This window comes from Felis catus, chromosome F1 (genome assembly GCF_018350175.1).
Source record: "Felis catus isolate Fca126 chromosome F1, F.catus_Fca126_mat1.0, whole genome shotgun sequence".
Lineage (NCBI taxonomy): Eukaryota > Metazoa > Chordata > Mammalia > Carnivora > Felidae > Felis > Felis catus.
The window spans coordinates 64728238-64750143 of record NC_058384.1 but is presented as its reverse complement, the minus strand read 5'-3'; the positions used below and the strand labels follow the sequence as shown (position 1 = coordinate 64750143).

At 56.1% G+C, this 21906-nt stretch overlaps 1 protein-coding gene and 1 long non-coding RNA gene across 2 annotated transcripts; both read left to right on the top strand.

Annotated features, from left to right (window-relative positions):
- Positions 1-599: 599 nt before the first annotated feature.
- Positions 600-10027, top strand: LOC101092582 (Fc receptor-like protein 6). The gene is made up of 6 exons (XM_045048862.1): positions 600-730; positions 5792-5812; positions 7206-7472; positions 7871-8155; positions 8302-8580; positions 8926-10027. Exons 1-6 carry the CDS (start codon positions 700-702, stop codon positions 9072-9074), a joined length of 1032 nt encoding a protein of 343 aa, XP_044904797.1. The 5' UTR covers positions 600-699; the 3' UTR covers positions 9075-10027.
- Positions 10028-11793: 1766 nt separating this feature from the next.
- On the top strand, positions 11794-16963 carry LOC111558362. The gene is made up of 4 exons (XR_002739163.2): positions 11794-12271; positions 12908-12976; positions 14926-14957; positions 15034-16963. It is a non-coding gene; the product is annotated as an uncharacterized LOC111558362 (long non-coding RNA).
- Positions 16964-21906: the final 4943 nt, after the last annotated feature.

The following is a 21906-nucleotide window of genomic DNA, read 5'->3' as shown; positions in this document are numbered from 1 at the left end:
ATGTATTGAAAATATCTTGTCACCCTGTGGCTTGCCTAATTGCTCTCTCAATGGTGTCTTTTTAAGGACTAGTTCTCAAAATAATAGCCTGACAGTCTTAAAACCTCAGATTCAGAAACTCTAGCCTGATCTACTCTGACCTCATCGATCTCTGAGCTCCTCTGATGGTCTTGTGGACCATTTTCAGGATTCCTCTTTTCCACCTCATTGCAGTGTCCAAACACATTTCTCCTTGGATAAGAAGGAAGCTTGGAGAACTGGAGGTCACTCAAGGTAGGGAACGGATCTTAGTGTATCCAGAACTGTGCTGCCTTGCAACCTAAGTGATGCTGAAATCACACAAATTCTGGTAGTCTCTGGATCTTCCCATAGCCGTGTCCCATCCTGGTTCACTAGCATGAGCTTTTCGAAGCCATGGAGAATGTTCAAAAGTGCTTACTAGTAAATTCCCTGACTCCTTCATGCTTCATGGTGAAGAAAGTTCACTTAAATAATACCCCCTCAACCAGAGAGGAAATTTGAACTTTTGAAGTTTCTTCCCCACTTCCTCTATATAGACTATGAAGCAGTAACACCACCTACGTCAGAGGGGTCACTCACCCACCCCTGGGCCTGTGGCTCAGATGCTCTCCCCTCCACCCCGACTTCGCGTCTGCCTTCGGTCGGACCTGTATCCCGCTCTGTGCCAGGCCAGGCCCCATGCTGCTCTGCAGGGTTCTGCTGTTTTTCGGTAAGTCACCGAGCATGGGCTTTACTTCCTGGGCACCAAAGACTGTAAGTCATTTATGGGAATCCTAATTTCCCCCTTTCCAGGTTCAAGTGGGTTTTATGGCTGGAGCTTGAAATGAGTGTGTGCACATGGGGTGTGGTGGGGGGCTTCCCTGATGTTTCCCATCGCATTTTCCTGGCTCCTTGGTAGGGCAGGCCTTCAGTGTATCAGAGCTAAACTAAGGAGGCAGAAAATCACCTTCTGAGGCCCACCCACATGTTTACCCCATGAAATAATGTTAAGTTACTCATCGGGCTGCCTCAAAAGGAAAATGAAGTTATGGTTTCGGGCAGGGGTGGGCTGGAGGACCAGGAAAATGGGAGAACGCAGTTCTGTGCATTTTGCTCAGCAGTAGAAGGTGGGCTTTTACAAAAAGTATTTTGGGGGGCACCTGGGTAGCTCAGTCGGCTAAGCATCTGACTCTAGATTTCAGCTCAGGACATGATCTCATGGTTCGTGAGCTCGAGCCCCATGTGGGCTCTGAGCCCACAGTGTGGAGCCTGCTTGGGCTTCTCTCTCTCCTTCTCTCTGCCCCCTCCCCACTTGAGCTCTTTCTCTCTCTCCCTCTCTCAAAATACATCAATAAACTTTGGAAGAAATCAAAGATAAATTTTTATGAAACCTCCGCATTTTTTTAGAACCACTCTACAATGTCCAGGCTGCTCACCTGATTAAGAGGCTTTGTCCGGAGTGTTCAAGCCCTTTACAAACTGGCCATCCTCCTTCTGCCTCTCTCTATTGGGGATTGTGGTGGGGAGGTCTGTTTCAGGTCTGACTGGTCCTTGGGGATGGTTCGAAGAATCAAACCCATTCTCTCTGATCTATCTCTCTCTCTTTGAGCCACCTCCCCAGGGGCCACCTGTCACCCTCACCAGAGACTGAAGGGACAGGTCCTCCAAGGGTAGAGGATTATGAGAGTGGGGAGAGGGCCACTGGGCCTCCCCGACTCAACTCAGTCTCAGCCACTATCACCCTGCCACACTTAGAAGGAACAATTCTGGGCATATGTTTCACGTTACAATTTCTGAGTTGACTTACTTTTTATTTTAAACTTGTTCCCAATAGTTTGTTTGTGTTTGTTTGTTCATTTGTTTGTTTGTTTGTTTGTTTGTTTGTTTTCATTGAACCAGAAAAGCAAACCATTCCTAAACGTGATCTCTTCCTGGACAGGATTTGTGGGTATTTGACCCTGTAAGGAAACACTTGTTCCGCCCAATGCTCTTCCTTCTCCCACCTCATTGTTACCCTGTGTGCTTACAAATGGCCATTTGGACAAGGGAAAAGGTCTAATGGTCATACTGGACAAGGTCAGGATGGCCTAGTGCCTGGATATATTCCAGAAGAAAGGTCATCATGGGCAAATCACCACCTTGTAAAAGGAACAGCCCTTGGACTTGACTGGATAAAGTCCAAGCGTTTGGAACCCAGTATCTGGATGGGGAAGACCAAAGCAAGAGAGGAGAGAGTCAAAAGCTGACTGACTAGGGGACAGAGTGGTAGAGGACCCAGATTCGACAGGGTCATGCGTGATGCTTGGGGACCCCAGAAGACCAGCCTAAAATGGAGACCCCATGGCTAGATGTGGAGGAACAGAGTTACCATAAGTGCACAGCTGCTATTTCCTCTTAGATGTGGGCAGAGAGACAGAGAAAACACCCTGCTCGGTAGTGCACACATTATCTCATCTAACCTTTCGAATCTTATTGGGTGGGTATTTTTTGTCCCTATTAAGCAATTGAGGAAACTGAGGTTCAAAAATGTTAAGAGACTTGTGTAGAATTGCTCTGGCAACAAGAGCAAAACAGAAATACAACTCCAACTCCACTTGTTGCCAGACTCATGCTTTCTGCATCCCACCCGGATGCCTCGGGCAGGACTCTGGTTGGGTTCTAATCACGTAAGACTGGAAAATAAAACTCATTTAAAGTGCCTGGTGGGGCGTGTTCACACAATAAATGGTGCCCGTTACTCTTACTGGCCATCAGGGACTCGACAGGCGAGGGGCCCCTGGCCCTGAACGTGCTGGGACACGGCCATACGTTAAAGGTGATTTGAAGTTTAGGAGATGAGACTTAATTTCCTTCTGAGCTGAGCATCAGCCAGGTTCAGCCCCAGGACTGGAACCCACCACCCGTAGACACACACACCGTCCATGACAGGTGTCTCTGGGCTTCCACGTCACAGCCACCCCTAGCACCACAGAAGCCAGAGCTTGGCGAAGCAGCGGGTTCCAATGTCCTAGAGCTCGATAGTGACAAAGTCCCTCACGCTTTGCTGAAATCTGCTTCCTTGGTCTCTCTCATTTCCTCTGAATTAGTCTCCCTTCTACCTGAAAGTCTCTTTCCTCTTTTACACTTAGCCCATCAAATATTTGGAGACTACTGTGTCCCTGCTTCCTCGAGTGGGGGATGGTTTCTTGGCCCCGCTCATCAGCCTGGTCTGCTTGGGCTCGATGCCCTTTGTCAGTGGACCAGGCCCTGTGCTTTCCCCTCCCCGCCCCCCACCATGGCCTGAGCAGTGCCAAGGTCAGCGGGGCTGCGGCCTCCATTGTCCAGGACTCTGTTGTGCAGCTTATTCAACGGCGGCTCTTGGCTGTGTTGTCGCCTCATCTTCAGCCCATGGCCCTCTTTGTAGGAAGTGCTGTAACATGGCCGCTGCCCCTCTGCGCGCCCCGCTGCCACTGCCTTCGTTACAGGCACCGGCTTTGCGGGCACAGCTCCCAGGTCTCATGGGGTCTGGGGACACAAGCTCATCTGAAGTGTCTCTCTGCTCTCTGGATGCCCCCTCCCTGGTTGTAGGGCTTCAGTGCCCTCACTCCTGTTTACTCATCACTTTGAAGCTGCAGAGGTGTTCTGTGGGTGAGGAGGGAAAAGGAAGAGGGACATCACTATACTGCGAGGTATTAGTCACTCTGAGGTCAGGCCTCCTTTCTGCTTTCAGTCAACGCGGTAACCACTTTTCCAGGTGGTGGGTCACGGTAATCTACGCAAACAGTCTGCAGGGAAGAAATGGCTGTGATGGCTCCCACTGTGTAGACGGGACCAGGAATTCAAGGCTATTGGAATTTCAATGAGCTGTCCAAGTTCACATAGAAAGAGGTGGATTCACGAGTCCAGTTCAGGTCACGTGACTCCGAACCCTGCGTGTTTCCCACTGCACTAAGCCCAGGGAGGAGATGCGCTTAGGGGCCCCCCGGGGGGCTCAGTCGGTTAAGCGTCACGACTCTTGGTTTCGGCTCTGGTCATGATCTCATGGTTCCATGGGTTTGAGCCCCGCGTCGGGGCAGCGTGGAGCCTGCTTGAGATTCTCTCTCCTCTTCTCTCGGCCCCTTCCCAGCTCGTCCTATTTCCGTCCATCTCAAATAAATAAACTTAAAAAAAAAAAAGTTTCCAAGAGATATGTTTAGATGGACCCAGTGGGAGATAGAGGGTTGACAAGAAAGACTCATAATTCTGCACACACTGAGCCTGTGGCTGAGCTAATCCCGAGCTGAGCAGAGAACTGAGGCTAAAAGCCTCCGTCTGGGTTCCAGGCCACGTGGACAGCAAGGGTGACAGCGAGTGATTCAACACACTAAACAGCCGCACCTCAAGTCCCTGGTGAGAGGGTCTTCACCCACCCCTCCCAAGGCCATTCCCACATTCCTCCATGTCTACACAGCACCTAGGACATGTCAGTGTGAAGGACACAGTAACTGCCCGAGGACGGTTGGCCCGACCACGCTCGCCCAATGCCACTGACTGCTTCACCCCTTGTCATGCAGTCTAGAACACTCTCCACCACGTCACGCCCAGCTGTGCCTCCCCCCCCCCCCACCCATGCCATCTCCCGTGCCTTTCATACCTGTCTAACCTCATCTGTCATCACTTTGTGGTTTGGCCTCTCTTCGCGGGCCACCTATGCTCCTCAAATATTCATTCATTTAAAAGCATTCATACCATGGGGCGCCTGGGTGGCTCAGTCGGTGGAGCGTCAGACTTCGGCTCAGGTCACGATCTCATGGTCCGTGAGTTTGAGCCCCGCGTCGGGCTCTGTGCTGGCAGCTCGGAGCCTGGAGCCTGCTTCAGATTCTGTGTCTCCCTCTCTGTCTCTGCTCCTCCCCCATTCATGCTCTTGTCTCTCTCTGTCTCAAAAATTAATAAACATTTTAAAAAAATAAATAAAAGCATTCATACCACATATAAAGGTCCAAGCATAGTGCGTGATGCACTGGCCTGTGTGTTATCCCCTCACCCGTCCCATCTGACCCGCCCATCCAGGGATTCCTCACCTCCCTCAGCCATCACTTCCAGGCTCTACTCTCCAGAGCTGCGTAGACAGATCTGGCCGCAGGAAACACCAGGTCTGCTCTCTGAGTTCTTCTGCGGGTGCAGGTAGGCGTTCAGACCTACTAGTGCAAGAGTCCATTTTTGTGTCTCCCACGTCACGTGCCCTGCCCCACGTGGCTGGGCACAGAGGAAAGCATTTATTCAGTAGATGCTTGTTGAACACTGACCCTTCCGGGCACGGGTCCAAGACATAGGTGACAAGACCGTGAACAAGTCTCCACCCTCATGGGGCTTACGTTCCAGACGGAGTGAGGCAGCTGATAACAAGTAGGCAATTTAAAGAATAAGATAATTTCAAATAGAGATAAGTGCTCTGATGATAGTACAGTGGGGTGTTATAATAAGGGTTGAGGAGAAGTCCTTCAATGGGGGGCCCCAGAACCACCTAAGGAAGCGACATTTGAAAGAGACAGGGAGCAGAGGATTCCAGGCGCTGGGTCCAATGTAAAAGCTAAGTGGTTTGGTGCTTGGATGGCTGAATGGTTGAGGGACTGAGGGACTGAGTGGCTGGATGGGTGGTTGAATGGCTAGGTAGCTGAGTGGTTGAGTGGCTGGGTAGTTGGATGAGTAGGTGCTTAGGGGGCTGGGTGGTTGGTTTATTGAATGGACATGAGCACCCATGCCTGAAGGAACAGGCCTCTTTGTGAAAAGGTTCTATTATTTACCCTAATTCTATCACTCTGTTCTCTTACAGTTCCCTGTGTTGGGCAAAGTGGTGAGTCTTGTGTATGTCCCTTCCATCTCCAAGTGTGTCTCTGGACCAAAACTTAGTTGATGGGCCACTGGGTCCCCCGGAGGCGTCCTCACAACAGCATACTAAGCCCATTCCTCAGGAGCCTTGGCTGATACCCGGGCAGAAATGAGACCTGGGACTCCACTGTTCTCAGGCTGAGGATAATTCTAGGTGGCTCAAGCCCCAGCAAGTGGCTCTGGGGCTCATCCTATTCCCTTGTAAGTGGCACTGGCCTCTGTCCCTCTCAGGGTGGCTCTGGAGCTCCTGTATTCTCCACTCAGCAAGGCCCTGGACTCCCTTCCATCCCTCGTATGTTCAGAGAAGGCAGCTTTGACCCTCAGCTCCTTCTGCCTTCTAGTCCATCCTGACCTTCACGGAGCTTTCTATCAAGTAGAAAGAAGCCTGACCTATGAACATCTTCACCTCCAAGGACATGTTCTATGGTTCCGGAGGCAATGGGGGCTGCTGGGCAGAACTCAAAGCCATGCTCAGTGCTGCTCAACAGAACAGGAGTAAAAGCAAGGCTCGTCATTCAGTCACCCCGTGAGGCTCCAGGGGCGGGTCCTGAGGACTGAAGCAAAGGCAGGATATACCGGGAGTCCCTATCTGATTCTTCATTATTGTTCTCAGTTTATCAGGCCTGGCTCCTGAGACTCTCTGGGACCAATGGTGTCTGACTTGTCAAAGAAGTATGGCCTAGGGACAGACCCAGGCTGGGGTCCCTGGGAGCTCTTCTCTTGTCCACATCAGGCCATAGAACGCATTTTAGGAATGAGGACAGACAGGACAGATCCCTCCCCACCATGGTGAAAATGAAACTCCCTGCTGGGGGAGGAGGTGGAGGCCAGGGGCCTGAGAAGGAAGGCAGGAGGGACGAGCCCTGGCGGGCACTTCCTACATCCATCCATCTGGCATCTGGCTGGCGGTCCGGGGCCAGCTGTTCTCAGAGGTGGACGCTGAAGAAAGGCTTGACTGGGGGAGCCAGGGGGCAAGTAACCAGTCTAGGGAGGTGAGGATTGGGTGAGAAGGAAGGAGTTAGGACAATGGATGGAAGGAATTCAACTGGACCCAAGCTTGGCAACGTCGAAAGGGATAAAGGCCAAAGAGAAGAGGCAGGGGGAGGAGGGTGGAAGGGGAGTAGAGAGAAGAGGCAGGGGAGAGGAAGGAGGGGAGGAGGGGGAGGGGAGAGGAAAGCAGAGGCCCCGCCCAGGTCTGGCAGGAAGGCCTGGGGGGTGGGCAGCTCAGCAGGTGCCATCCAGCAGCCTGTGTCCCCAGGGGGAGACCTGAGGCGGGCTTGGGGGGGGTGTGGGGACAGAGGGAGAAAACGGCCACGCAATGTGTGGCTCCGGGGCCACCCCGTTCCCATGTCTCACAGCCTGGCTGCACCTCCGAGCCTGGCCAGACCCCGTGTTCGAGGGAGACGCCCTGACTCTGCGATGTCATGGATCGACGAACAAGGCCCTGTCCCAGGTGCAGTTCTACAAAGACGGAAAATTACTCCAAACCCCGAAGACCAGATGGTCCCTGTCCATGGGGACGGCTACCCTGGAAAGCAGCGGCCAGTACAGCTGCTCTGGGAAGGTGGCCTACGTCCCATACCTGGGCAGACAAACCTCAGAGCTGGTCAAGGTTCAAGTCCAAGGTGAGTCACCAGCTCAGGGGGGTCGGGGGTGGGGCTGGGATGCTGCTCAGGGATCTGGTCTCTAGAGGTCAGCAGCTGTCCCTCTGGCTGCCCCTGATGCCGGGCGACCACAGGGCCCCCGTCTAGAGCCAGGGGAAGGAAGTGCCCTGAACCAGCCTGGGCCAGACCCTTCCCCTCTGGGGACCAGCTGACCCCTACGGCCCTCTGGCTTTGGCTCGGGACCCCAGAGAGGCTCTGGCGGTGTGGGTCGTAGCTGGGAGGTGGGTCCTGGGACACAATGACAGTGTCTCCCGTGGGGCATGGGGCTGTGACCTGGGATGTGCTCTGGCTTGGACCCTGGCCTCTGGGGACTCAGGATTCTGGAGGCCCCCCCTGAGCCTGGGCCCACGTCTCCTCAGAGCCGTTCCCGCCTCCTGTGCTGAGTGCTGTCCCCTCTCCCGAGCTCCGTGAGGGGAGCCCGCTGACCCTGAGATGCCAGACGAAGCTGCACCCCCAGAAGTCAGCCTCGAGGCTCCTCTTCTCCTTCCATAGAGATGCCAGCACCTTGCAGGACTGGGGCCCCCACCCGGAGCTCTACCTCCCAGGAGCCCAGGAGAGAGACTCTGGGCTTTACTGGTGCCGGGCCACCCTTGAGGGTGGTGTGGCCCAGAAGCAGAGCCCCCAGCTGGAGGTCAGGGTGCAGGGTGAGTGGGGAGGGAGGGGAGACCCTCCCCAGGGGCCTGGGCTTTGGGCAACGGGACCCGTGGGCCTATGGGGAGGGATCCCCAGGGGAGGAGGGGCCAGGAGCCTGGGTGGCACAGCTAAGCCTCCCCCCTCTGTGCTGCCCCAGTTCCTGTGTCCCAGCCTCTACTCACCCTGAGACCTGGCCCCACCGGCCTCGCTGTGGGGGCCATGGTGGAGCTCCTCTGTGAGGCCCAGAAGGGCTCCCCTCCAATCTCGTACTTGTTCTACCTGGACGGGAAGATCCTAGGGAACATCTCATCTCCCTATGGAAGAGCCACCTGCTTCCCGGTCACCGTGACGTCAGAGCGGGATGCCAGATACTCCTGCCGGGCAGAGAATTATGTTTCCGGAGAGACCAGTGAGCCCAAGATACTCTCCCTGGATGGTACGTCTTGTCCCCCAGCTGGGCTCTGAGCCCCAGCAAGCTGGCAGGGGGCAGGTCCCACCCCTCCGTGTGCCCCCCACCCACACCCTGCACGAAGCTGGGCCCGTAGCAGGCACTGCATGACGGAGCCTGGACGCTGCTCAGAGTATCCGTCCACTGGACCTGGAGGGAAAACAGGAGATCCTTGGTGGCGGGTGGGTGAGACGGCTGCCCGTCCCTGTTGGCGTCCTCGGGGCCATCCCTGATTCCATCTGCAAAGCTCCCCAGGCCACGCCATCCCCCCTGATGCCAGCCATTCTGCCTCTTTCCGTCCATCTGAGGTACAATTCTGAATTTTATCCTCAGCACTCATGGTCACCCCTACCTGGGGCTTGTCTGCCCCCAACAGCCCCCACTGGCTGGTTGCCGGGCTGTCCGCGAGCCTGCTTGGTGTGCTGGTCATCGCCACTGCGCTGCTGGTTTGCTTCAGACCCTGGAGAAAAGCTGGTCAGTAACCTTTTTGACTTTCTTGGTGGGTGAATCCCTATGCCGGGCATTCCCCAGCCTTTGGAAGGCCTGCCGGGGCCAGCCGCTTCCTTTTCCGGGGTGTTGGGTGAGAGGAGGGACTTCTCTTTACATGTCGCCCACAGTAGTCCACGGAGGGACCCTTACAGCTTCCAAAACGCACACACACGCCGTCCCCCAGGGATGTGCACAACACACGACTGCACGCTTGGGCATGAATGGAGGCACAGCAGAGGAATTCTCACCCGCCAAACGCAAGCGCCATCAGACTCTTTCACTTTCGAAAGATAATCTGTGGCTGCAAATATAGCAGGGAAACCCCGGGCCTCCAACCCTCTGTCACTAAGCTCAGCAGAGGAGAGAGAGAGAATGAGAAGCCCGATGCGTGTCTGTGCGCCTGTGCGCACACACCCCTCTTGTCCAGCGCCGAGCCCGCGGTGAGTGCCCAGGGGACATTCAGCCATCCGAAAGGAACACGGTGGAGAGGACCAAGCAATGGCCCGCTCCCAACACCGCTATTTACTAATTCTGTGACCTCGGGCCAGTTCGTGAAGTGTCTCCCTCCCGGGGTTACTGTGAGCATTTCGGCTGATGACAGCTACCTGACAGGTGACGTGTTGGGCTGGCACTGGGTGGGCGCTCAGTACATTCTCCGTCTAGTCAACGCAGATTCCCCAGACCACCCCTTCTCCTGCCACACGTCCCCTAGTCTCTCCCGTCCCGTCGGAACCGCTGAAAATAAGAAGCGTGGTTAGAATTCAGATGCAGTGGGACCCATAGAGAGAAAAAGGGAAAGCAATCAGATAAATGGCATTTCCAGGGAGCCCATTGATGTTGGGAGACCCTCCTCCTCTCCTGTCCGGTCATGACGATGAAGCAGGAATGGGGGCTCCCACAGCCATCACCTTGGGTGGCTCCACACTTATTCCTATTCTAATCTTTCTTCGCCTCAGGCCACATTTAAGGGAAGGCCTATCGGTGCCAAAGCTGTTTGATCCCAGCTTCCTCCTAGGCCTTCAAACCCACCTACTGAGACTCAAATCCACCCCACCCCCTCCTCCCCAGGGACAGCATTCTTATTTTCCACTTGCCAAGGGAAAACGCGATTGCTCCCACGGACCTCCAAAGCTGGGTTTACTTATTCAAGTTGGCAGCTCCTTCTGTTAAGGAATTCGCGATGAGTTTTTCGGGAGCTGGGCCAGACCACTCCGTGAGAAAGACCACCCAGTCATACACTCAAAGCATTCCTCCCTGAGCACCAGCCAGGATACCTGAAAGGGCCTCTCCCTAGCCCTGGACCCTCTCCCCTGCCTTAGGGCTCGGGCCAGCCTCCAACTTCCTCTCCTCTTGTTGACTTATCAGTCTTTGTCCAACGAACATTCCCTCTAGTCCTGAGTCAAGGTTCCATGCAGGCTATCTTGCTTTAAGATATAGCTACCCAGATGGTAGGAGAAAGGTGGAGGCAGGCCCAGAGCTAGATGGGGAGGCAGCTGGAATAGCGGACCAACACTGCACGTGTGACTTCTAGCATCCCTGCGTCTACAACAAAACCCTCTGCAAAGGGCCCGGCCATTTACCTGGTGTCGGTAACACGGGTGTTTCTGTTTCTGTCCACTCATCTCTGGGTCAGAACATTAAAGACAAGGCAGTGCAGTTGGGGGGGGGGGGGAGTCGCTGGGGAGGGATCCTCAAGAGGAAGAAGCCTCCCTCTTCACGTGGAGGTTCTGCCCCTGCACGGTCCACGCTCCCCCCGCCCCCAACCCCCAGTGCCAACCCGGGAGCAGCTGGGTTCTATTGTATTAAGGAACCTGTCGCCGGAGAAAATAGGGCTTCTGGTGGCGGTCCTCCTATCTCAGAAGCGTAGTGACACAAAACGTTTAGAGTATCACACGGAAGACCACCTCCGGGCCCGGTTCCAAAGCTCCCCGAGAAAAGCTGTAGATCAACAGCTTCATCCCCCACACCCCATTCTGGAAGATTCTTAACCATCTCCAGATAACCCAGCCACTTCTTCGACAAGCAGAAACCATGCCGCCACCAAAGATGCCCAACGGGCTGCGTCTCGCAAGGCAATTTTCTTTTTTAATTTTTTTTTTCAACATTTATTTATTTTTTTTGGGAGAGAGAGAGAGACAGAGCATGAACGGGGGAGGGGCAGAGAGAGAGGGAGACACAGAATCGGAAACAGGCTCCAGGCTCTGAGCCATCAGCCCAGAGCCTGACGCGGGGCTCGAACTCACGGACCGCGAGATCGTGACCTGGCTGAAGTCGGCCGCTTAACCGACTGCGCCACCCAGGCGCCCCTCGCAAAGCAATTTTCAAAACATGAAAATTCTTGCTGTCAGAGCTAATGGGCATTTCCTGGGCACCAGGTGTGAGCAGGTGCTCTAAAATCTACATGTGGCCCAATTCCTATCCCAGGAGCTAATCTTTAAGGTTCTGGAAGCACCCGCTTTCACAGAGGCAGCACGCCAGTGGAGAAAAAGCATATAAACCTGGATTGAGATTCTGTCCCTACCCCTCACCTTGTATGACCTTGGAGAAGTCGCCTCTCCCAGCCTCAGTCACCTCCTCCATAATACTACATATGATACTATGATATCATAGCGTCGACCTTTGCAAGACGATTGTAAAAAGACTCTCAGACCCCGAAGGGTTAGGAAGGGAGGATCTTTTGCCGTCCAGCTATGTGCTGGGCATGGGGTTAGCCACTGTGCTGTGAAGTAGACATCGTGTTTGAACTCCCTGGCCCAGTGTCTCGCACATAGTGGGTGCGAGTGGGTGGTCTCGCACATAGTGGGTGGTCTCCTTCTTCTGTAAAGCAGCCTGACTGGCGAATCTGGGCCCTCTCCGTGCAGGGGACGTGACCCATCCTTGGGGACCCTACTTCCTCCCGGCTTGTGATTCCCATGGGGCCATGCTACCCTCTAGGGTATTTTTCAAAGGAAACATCCCGTAAAAATTAACCGTGTCCAGACCTGTGAATTAGCCCTCGTAAACAAACCAGACTCAGACCTCCAGCAGCCTCCACCGACTTTCTTTCTCTCAGACTCTCTACCCCCTACTTTCTCCAGCACGCTTTCTCAGGGAACTCAACAAATTGCGCCTTTGTATCTCCCAGAGTCCCTTCCATCTCAGAATCCACTCCCAGTCCCCGGTGGAGAGCAGGACCTACTGTATGGCGAAGGTAAGTCTCTCCAGCAGGACCACGCATGGTCTGTCCCGGACGGCAGAGGAGGGCCTCTGAAGGGGAGCAAGAATGAGCCCCCCGGGAGCCCCCAAGTCTCAGGAATCGGTCATCGGGGAAGGAAGCGGATGGTTTCTGGGGAGAGCTAGAGGGGACAGTGCCGCGAAGCCGGTGGAGGCACAGGGAGGTAGGAGGGAAGCCCGGCCTCGGAAGAGAGGGCGTGGAGAGGTTAGACCAACGGTTGGCAAACTCTGGCCCGTGGGCCAAATCTAGTTCACCACACAATTTTGCATTTGTGAAGAACATTGTATATGTTTTGTGTATGGCTCCTTTCACGCTACAGAGCTGAGTGGAGGCAACAGAGGCCGTATGGCCTGCAAAGCCTCAAGGGTTGACTCTTTTTTACAGAAAAGGAGTTTAAACCTCTAGTTGGGGCTGGTGAAGCTACTGGAACCTGCTGTGGGGGCGGGCACCTTCTGCCAAGATGGGTATCCCACATTAATGGCTGCCACCCACTCCCAGCTACCACCATGACAGAGCCCCCGACTGGCTTCCCTCCATAGGTGTCTTCAGGACACGGGGGTCTTGAGGTGGGAGAGCAGGTGGGTCCTATTCGAGCCCCATTCCTTCTTTCAGTTCATTGGCAGAATGAGAATGAAGATGATGATTACTCTGTAGTGTATGCAACCTCCCGGAAGAGTAAAGGTGAGTACTCTTGGATGAAACTGGACATTTTTGCCAATGTAAAGGGGAAGTTTGGGGCCTGGAGTGAAGTATCATTACCGACATTACCGCTGTGCCATGACCACGATTATCATCATCACCTCCTCCCCCGTCACCACCCCCACCATCACCACCATCCCCCCCAAAAACGCTACGTCCACCATAATGACTGTCTTCCACATCTCCACCACCGTTGCCACCCTAGCTAGGGAGTGTTTCCGCCTTTTCCTCAGCACTGTGGAGGAACAAAGAAAAGAGAGAGAGAGAGAATAACGCAGTGTGCCTTTGCCCCAGAGTAAAAGTCTCAGCAGGACAGTCCCAGCTCTTAGAGGAGCCGAGACCCTGAGCTCCGGCCACCGACACCAGAATCAGATGGCAGGGACAGGGAAAGGCTAGTCATCCCTCCAATGGGGGGGCGGGGGGAAGCAACATGGCGCCATGGGGAGAGTATGGGTTTCTGAGTCAGTCGGATCTGAGTTCGAAACTGGACTCTGTGTATTCACTGTGCTGCTACCGGGCAAGTTACTTAAGCTCTCTCTCTTAAGCTCTCTAATGTATAAAAAAATGGAGATAACGCTTAATTTTGCAAGACTATTTTAAATTACTAGGAATGGAACTGAGGTCTCGACACTTTACAGGTTATCTGCTGTGCCACAGGTGTTCAAAACCAGGAAGCTTCTAGTTCTTGTTTGGCTGCTATTTCTTTTTTTTTTTTTTAACGTTTATTTATTTTTGAGACAGAGAGAGACAGAGCATGAACGGGGAGGGGCAGAGAGAGAGGGAGACACAGAATCGGAAGCAGGCTCCAGGCTCCGAGCCATCAGCCCAGAGCCCGACGCGGGGCTCGAACTCACGGACCGCGAGATCGTGACCTGAGCCGAAGTCGGCCGCTTAACCGACTGAGCCACCCAGGCGCCCCGCTGCTATTTCTATTCCTAGGCTGTACAATGGGTTTGAATGAGCCTGAGGTTCCTGCTCCTTCCCATGAAGGGCACCAGGGGACGTGGACAGACAAGGAGTCTCTTGGACTCAGGGGCAGTTTCCCCAGGACCCTAGCATGGCCAGGTAGACGGGAAGGCACACGCACATAGACATGGGTCATTTCAGAGGAGAGTCACAACGGGGACTTGAACACGAGCGAGACAAAAAAAGAAGCCAACCTCCAAATATGGTTTTCACTGGCTGCAATAAGGAAATGTGGCCGTTTTAATCGCAGCAGGGTAACAAGGCGAAGGCGTGATTCAGGGCCGGGTGGCCTCCTCCCAGTTCACGATAGGCTCTCCCTGATGGGAGGGCGAGGGGTTCCGAAACCCAGAGTCAGGAAAGGCCATTGTATTCCAAGATTCACAGGAAGGGGACGCTGGATCTTCTATCATTGGAAGAATGCTTCACGTATGCAAAGATTTGATATTTGTCTACAGTTCCCCTTCTTACAGACATGACCGCAGGGAATATCAGCCACTCTGAGCCTCCGTTTTCTCATCTCAATTGGAGAAGGAATCAATCATCGCCACTTTGCAGGATTGGTGTGAGATTAATATAATAAATATAATGCTCACACCGGAAGGATTGCCTGGTGCATGGTAGCTGTCTAATGAAGTAGCTGTTTTAAAGGCACCTTTGATAGGCTCATCTCTCTTTCTTCTCCTTATAATCCCTGTGACCACCCCCTCCCTTCTCCCTGGCTACGGAAGCTGAGGTCCCAGGGCTGAGTGGCTGGCCTACAGTCACATGGCTGGGCTGTGGTTGAGGTGGAAAGACCCAGACCTCCTGTGTCTGGTGAAGAACGAGGGGTCCCCAGAGGCGAAAGGGGGAGCAGCACTCCCTGGGCTGGTCCGTGCTCTGTAAGAGAAGACAGCGTGGAGGAGGCGGGCTGCAGGTGCACGGATGAGCCAGGCACCCTAACCGGAGTGTTTCTCTCTCCCCCACAGCCGGGCCTGCTGCCTCAGCCTCGGGGACTCAGGTGAGCTGGGCCCCCTGCCCTCCCCCCACCCTCTGTGTTACATCTGCCTCCTGATCCCGACCCGCCTCTCCCACAGGACAGTTCTGTCATCTACACGGAGGTGGCACAATCACAGCTTGGTGAGCTTCCAGCCGCGAAACGGAATCCGAGAAGCAGGACCCACAAAGCCCTCCCTGGTCACTTCGAGGAGGTTCTCCACTACTGACGGCATTCCCCCCAACACCACCCTCCGGTGCTCCCCAGGAGGCCAGCGGGGACCCCAGCCCCTTCTGTAGGTCCCCAGTCCCTGAGTCCGGCAGTGAGGGAGCCCCGTGTCCTGGCCAGGGTCCCCGGGAGACTCGAGGAGCGCCTAAATGATCTCGGAGCCCCCCTCTGAGCAGAACAGGCAGCGTGTGGGCAGGGACATCCGCACTCACACGTGACGAGGGGACTGGACACGGGAGCCACAGATGTTTTCTTTCACACGAATGGAAGCATTCCCTTCCCTTCTGTCTATACATCTGTAAGTGCTTTCTCCCACGGCCCTCGGTCCCCATGGATGTGCTTGGCCTCACCCTGCCGGAGAGAATTAATCTGCACACCCTGAAGGCTGGCCCTGGGCAGCTCCCATAAAGCATTTCCAACTTCCAAGCTTCTGCTGAGGCCCCTGAGTGACCGGAGGGCTGAGGGCCTCTCAGAGGCTCGGGGACATCAAGGGTCGGGGGAAAGGGCCTGGAGCCCACAATATCACACAACTCTTAACCCCTGAGCCAGAGCTCCCCCCCCCCCCAGGCCCGGAGAACGCTGCCTTCGCATGCAACCCGTTTCTGTCCACACCCCTTCCAGGCTCCCAGGTTACCCACGTTTATGGAATGAGGCCTGCCCCGAATCGCCCCGTGGGGAGCACCGCAGAAAACTGTTACCCCTTGTGTTTGCAAAGATGCGTGCTGGTAGAACGTATTTGTTCATAGAAAAGCATCAATATTATTCGCCAATACCAATCGCTTGTAGTGCTGGCTGGTTCAGTTTGGTCCGGGGTTGTGGAGCCCACACTCCGTGACGCTGAGAGTGTGGCACTAGTAACTAGGAAGATCAATTATCCCTGCTTGTCCTCCGAGCCCCGGTTCCCTCCGGGTCCCTGCTCCCGGGTCACAGAGTGGGGTCCCGCAGAGCCTGCCCGCCTCTCCTGGGAAGAGGTCCACGTTTTCAGAGGACTCCGGCCCGGACACCCGGAGCTGGACACGGTCAGGGTTCATCCTTGAGCTTCATAGAAACGTAGCCACTCAGAGGCAACCCCACATCTGCTGAATCTCAGTCCGCATTGAAAATAAGATTTCTAGGCGGTTCGTATTGCCCAGTAAAGTCTAAAAAGCCTGGTCTGCCTCCAAACTTCATGGGAATACCTCTGTCCACTCGCCTTCTGGAGCGTCACTGGATGACACAAGGGGGCCCAGAGAGCTACTAGGCCAACGCATGTGCTGGCGTTTCTCACTTCCCTATGCCTTCTCTTCCTTCCCTCCCCCACCTGACCTTCCTCTTCCGCAGCCCCTGCCTCCTCTTCCCCATCTCTCTCTTGGCTGGTCCAATCCACACCCAGGATACACCGGGGCCCCTCCCCGTCGATTCTTGTCTGCCAGGCCCAGAAGCACATGCCAGGTCATTGGAAGCACAGGGTCCTATCTGGTCACTCAGGAAGCAACTGTAGAAGCCAAGCCTTGCCACGCCCTCTATAAACGGGCCGGGCCCCTCGTAAAGAGTCCGGTCAAAGACAGGACAGCTCATGAAGGAGACACTGATGCTGGGGACCCGGAAGGAGCCGGCCCTGCCGGTCATCCCCACGGCCCGCCTCCTCCCTGAGAACTCACGCCTCCTGCCCTCTGCCCTACACCAGCGACACGGGGCCCAGCTGGGGATGGTCTTTACCGGCCCAGGATGGGCTACGGGGAACAATGAACAGCAAGAACTCAGACCCTTTTATAGCAACCTGACAGAGCAATTTTGTTTGTTTAATATAGTCCTAAAAAATAGCCCTTAGATTTTGTATGTTTCTTTTTCTTTTAGTTTTTAGTACATTGCTTTTACTGTATCCTACAAAAGTATGGGTCCGCGATGGATGGGAAAATAAAGAAAAACAGTTCCTTTGACCCAGATAGGTGAAAAGTCCCACCCTACACACACACAGACTCGGTCTACATACACGCCTGGCCCGGTCTCCGCCCCCCCCCCACTATGCTCCTCCCCTAGAATTCCTCCCCACCCCCACTTCTATTGACCGAGCCAAAAATATCCTTTCCCCTCAGTTTAGAAAAGAATGAGCCGCCATCTTTAAAAATGAACAATTACTCAGAAAATTGAAGACAAAGAAAATCCCCCAAAAGAACATAGAGAAAGCAGCGGCACCCGGGTGGCTCGGTCAGTTCAGTGTCCAACTCTTGGTTTCCATTCAGATCATGATCTCACGGTTGGTGAGTTCGAGCCCTGCATGGGGCTTTGCGATGACAGTGCAGAGCCTGCTTGGGACTCTCTCCCTCTCTCAGAATAAATAAATAAACGTTAGAGGGGGAAAAAAGACCACAGAGAAGGCAGAGCCTTCAGAGGGGACCCCAGACGGGACCCCAGACTCTGGCTGGAGCAGGCAGGCCCCAGGGCTCGCTGCCAGCCCTGAAAGCAGGAACCTGCTGCTGGCCCTGGAAAGTAGTGGTGGCGAGGAGAAGAGGACTGTCACGGGTCTCTGGGGACAGACCCTGCAGACACCAAGGAAGGCGGCACATGGCATCCCCAAGCACCGCTGCCCGCAAGGCCCTGCGCTGCAAAACGTCATTCTCCTCTCCGAGTCAGAGCTAAATGCAAACACCCCCCCAGCCGCGGCGAGTTGTCTGCCTGCTCCAGGGACAGGGGCCCCGAGGGGCCGCAGCACCTGCTGGGCAGGCGACAGAGATCACCCGCTGGGTGAGCGGGAGGGAAAGGACTCCAAGCCCAGCCGGGCTGAGGGCGGAGGCAGCCACCGCCCCTTCGGGGAGACTGAGAGCGGACGGGGCCTCGCGGCTGCCCTCTGCTGGCCCCCTTGGGTCCGACCACCCGCCGGACAGCTTCACCGCGCGGTGCCATCAGGCACCGGGCCTTGCTTTGTGTGCGGCTAAAGGCTTTAGATGCCAACGACTAAAATGAAACGTGGCCCTTCCCTGAACCGGGCAGGTTGCAGATACTGGGATTTCTTTCAATTCTGGGTTTATTTTAGATTTGGCTAGAAAGTAAGGTCTTGGACAATTTGTCCTAAGCAAGCATCCGCTAAGCAGCCCTGCAGGGGGCGCCTGGGTGGCTCAGTCGGTTAAGCATCAGACTTTAGCTCCGGCCACGATCTTTCAGTTCCTGAGTTCGAGCCCCGCATGGGGCTGTGTGCTGACGGCTCGGAGCCCGCTTCGGATTATCTGTCTCTCTCTCTCTCTCTCCCCCTCCCCCAATTGCACTTGTCTCTTTCTCTCAAAAATAAACATTTAAAAATTAAAAAAAAAAAAAAAAAACAGAAACAGCCCTGTATCCTTCATCTTTATATTGACTCTCAGGCTCTTTGAAAGATCGGCCTGCGTTGTACTTGTTTGGGGATTCTTTCTGCCTGCGGGGTGCAGATGGGCGGTGACTGGGACCGAGAACCGCCGTCCAGTCCTCCGCTCACGGGCTCACCGAGCTGAGTGCTCTACACACCCGCTCACCGGCGCAAAGTGCCCAGGGTGGGGATCCCGCAGATGTTTGCTGAACGACTGAATGAGCGAATGAGAGTCCAGCCCCTCCCTCGCTACCCCCACGAAGCACAGTCCTGGCATTGTCGCTTTTGTATGCAGCCTGCCTTCAGCTCTCTGGGGAAGTATGTGCCTCAAAAGCAAATCCTACCAAGCCTCGGACCGCCCCACCCAGTTCCTACGGGCTGGTCCCCTTCTCTCCCACCTTCCGTCTCAAGCTGCCTGCACCTTGCTCCCGGGCACCAAAGAGCAAAGACTCCGCTCCCTGCCCCTGTCCCCGGCAAGGCCAGGACCAGGGTGGGACAAGACAGGCACCATCCGCACAAATATTAAAGAGGCAGCTCAGGCCGTGCGCGCAGGCTGACAGTGTCCTCTGGTGGGAGGTCAGGTGCACCGTTTCCACACGTGCGGGCACTGCCCCTGCTGCCCAAGCTGGCTGCGGAGGGAGTGGCGGGCATGGGCTGCCCCACCCCGGGCAACTTTGGGGGCCAGCCAGTGCCCGGTGGCACCGTGTCGGCTTAGGCGGGGCTCTACCTGGCCTCTCAGCCCCCACCCCCCACCCCTCAGAAGGTAACATCTCTGCCCCCTTCCGCCACCCCGGCTCCCAAAAAGCCCGCTGAATGCTGCCCCTCCTTCCTGCCCCCCTGCCTGCCTGCTCCCCTTTTTGTCCCTCCTCCACCTCTCCCCTCTTCCGGGTGGCCCCATTCTGTGTCCAGGCCAGTCCGAGAATTAACGACAAGTGTGAGTGGGCAGGGCAGGTGCCTCCCTGACACGCACACCCTCCCCCAGATTCCACTGGCCCCGGACAGAGCTCAGGCGGCCCGCGTGGTCACTGGGGACACCTGCTCCCCGCCCCCGCCCGCAGTGGAGGTAGGCTGAGGGCAAGGGGCAGAGGGGGCCGCAGCCTGGAGCCCCAGCGTCTCCCTGGGTCAGGCTTCCCAGAAGGGCCCAGCTGCCAGCTGCTCTCTTAATTAAGGAATGTGGGAGTGGTGCCTTTGAACTCCCAGCCCGTGACTCGAGAGCCGTCCCCGCGGTGGGGTAATTACCGTGCTCTGCACCAGTGACCAGCAGCGGGGGCGAGCCTGTCTCCGCAGACCCAACCCAGCCCGCACTGCGCCTGTCCATCTCTCTCCAGCCGTCACACAGCCTGGAGCTCTTCCCTTTGGGAGACGGAATGTCCGCTGACCCCCCGCCAACCCCCTCCTCACCCTTCCTTGGCTTCCCTGAAGTTCCCCTGTAGGTAAAGGGCACGGGGTGGGCTGGGAAGGCAGCGATTTCAACTCAGTGCCTGCTTGGATAGGCCAAGTGGGAGAGGAGGGAGTACGACCACCCACCGTCTGCTCTGCAGGAATTGGGCGCCCCTTTCCTTACATCCCCGCCACGGCCCCACTCCTGCGTCTCACGCCCTCGCCGTCCCAGGCCTGACACCTGACCGGACACCTGACCAGGGCACTCCGGCTTGGGAAGCCTGCCCGTGGCTATCGACGGAGGGCGAGGCGGAAGGCGGGGGGAGGGTTGCCGGAAGGGGGAAGGGTAGGGACCTGGCCCTGTGTTCACCAAGCTTCCAGTCTGGGACCGGCGGATGGAGCTACTCACACCCGAACCCCCTTGCTCTGCATTAACCTGCTCTCCTCTCTTCCCTCCCTGGCCACTTAGTAGCAACAGTTAAGATTCTTGTGAGTGCTGACCACGCACCAGACCCCATTCTAAATAAGCCCTGGCAAGCCACCCTTACCAGGCTGACTGTCATTATCAGGTGACACAGCCCATCCCCTCCTCCAGACTGCAGACTCCTCGAGGGCAGGGCCACGCCTTCCATGTCTGTGTTCCCGGCACCTGGCACGTAACTAGGTGCTCAATAAACCCCTGATGAAGAAGGATGGAATTCGCAATGGGGTCATGAGTGAGTCCCCTCCCCTGGCCTCTCTGCCCCAAAGCCAGGTGGCTTCCGAGTTCTGTCCCAGCTCTGCCCTGTCCCTTCCTCTCTGCTCTGGGGGCTTCCGTTCTAGTCCAGCCAGGACCATCCCAACGGCTGCCACCCAGGCTTCCCTGCCTCTTCTTTCTCTGCCCGCCTGCCCTGCGTGCGGTCCTTCCACCAGCCAGGCGCCCTCAGCTCAGAAGGGGCCGCACCCCTTCCCTCGGAGCCTTCCCTCGGCCCACCAGCTGCAGAATCTCCTGGAACACAGGCTGGTTCCACTAGATTCCCGGGTCCTGGCCCAGCCCCCACTGAACCAGAGTCTCCAAGCATTTGAGCCCAGCGAGGTTGAGAGCCGCTGCTCCCAGAACCACAACCTGATGCCTAAGAGCCAGTAGTCAAGCGATCTGACCCTCGACCTCCTTTTCCAGCCCCACCCACGCCAGCCCTGAGGGGCTCCTCCCCTCCCTGCCCTCCTTCATCGTCCTGGAGCTCCCCCTGCCTGGCCTTATCCACTTGGATCTTCTTTTCCGGCCTCTGGCTCATCCCTTTTCTCCGCCTACCCAAATCGTGCCTATGTTCAAGGTGCGGCTCAAAGCCCACCTTCTAGGGAAGCGTCCCCTGCCCGCATCCACGGACGCCTCTTCCCCACCGCACCCTCTGCACGGAGAAGCCGTGCTGCCCATGGCACAGAGCCGTGCCTGTGGCACGGCCGACCTTCGTCCTGGGCATATCCAAGCCAGGACACTTGGCTTGTGAGCACCTGGAAGGCAGGAAACCTATCCTCTTGCTGTCCCAACACCATGGCTGCCTCGTTCCTGGTCGGGTCCCTAGCAGAGGCCAGGAGTTCTGCGGGACCAGACACGGGGAGCCACGCTCGGGACGCGGGGACTCCCCTCGTCTTCCCGAAAAGCCTCCCCAGGCTGAAGCGGCCACATAACCGGAAGCGCGAAGAGACCCAGGGCGGGGGAGACACAGCTCTGGCAACGTGGCCCGGGCTCCCAAGGGCGAGGCTCCCGTCCCAGCTCGCACTCATGACCTCCGCACGGGGCTGACCTCGGCCCCACGCCTGACAGGCGGCAATGAGACCCTCGCGGAGGAGGCCTGTGACCGTGTGCAGGATTTGTGCGCTCCTTTCCAAGTGTTTATTAAACGCCCACGGTGTGCCGAGCGCCAAGGGGAACACAGACACGAACGGGTGAAGACCTCGCCGGCAAACAGCGCGTGGAGACAAGAAAGCCATCACAGGACAGCGTGCCAAGGGTCATGGCAGAGACCCGGCCGGCACTGGGCTCGGGAGAGGAGGTCCCTCACTCCG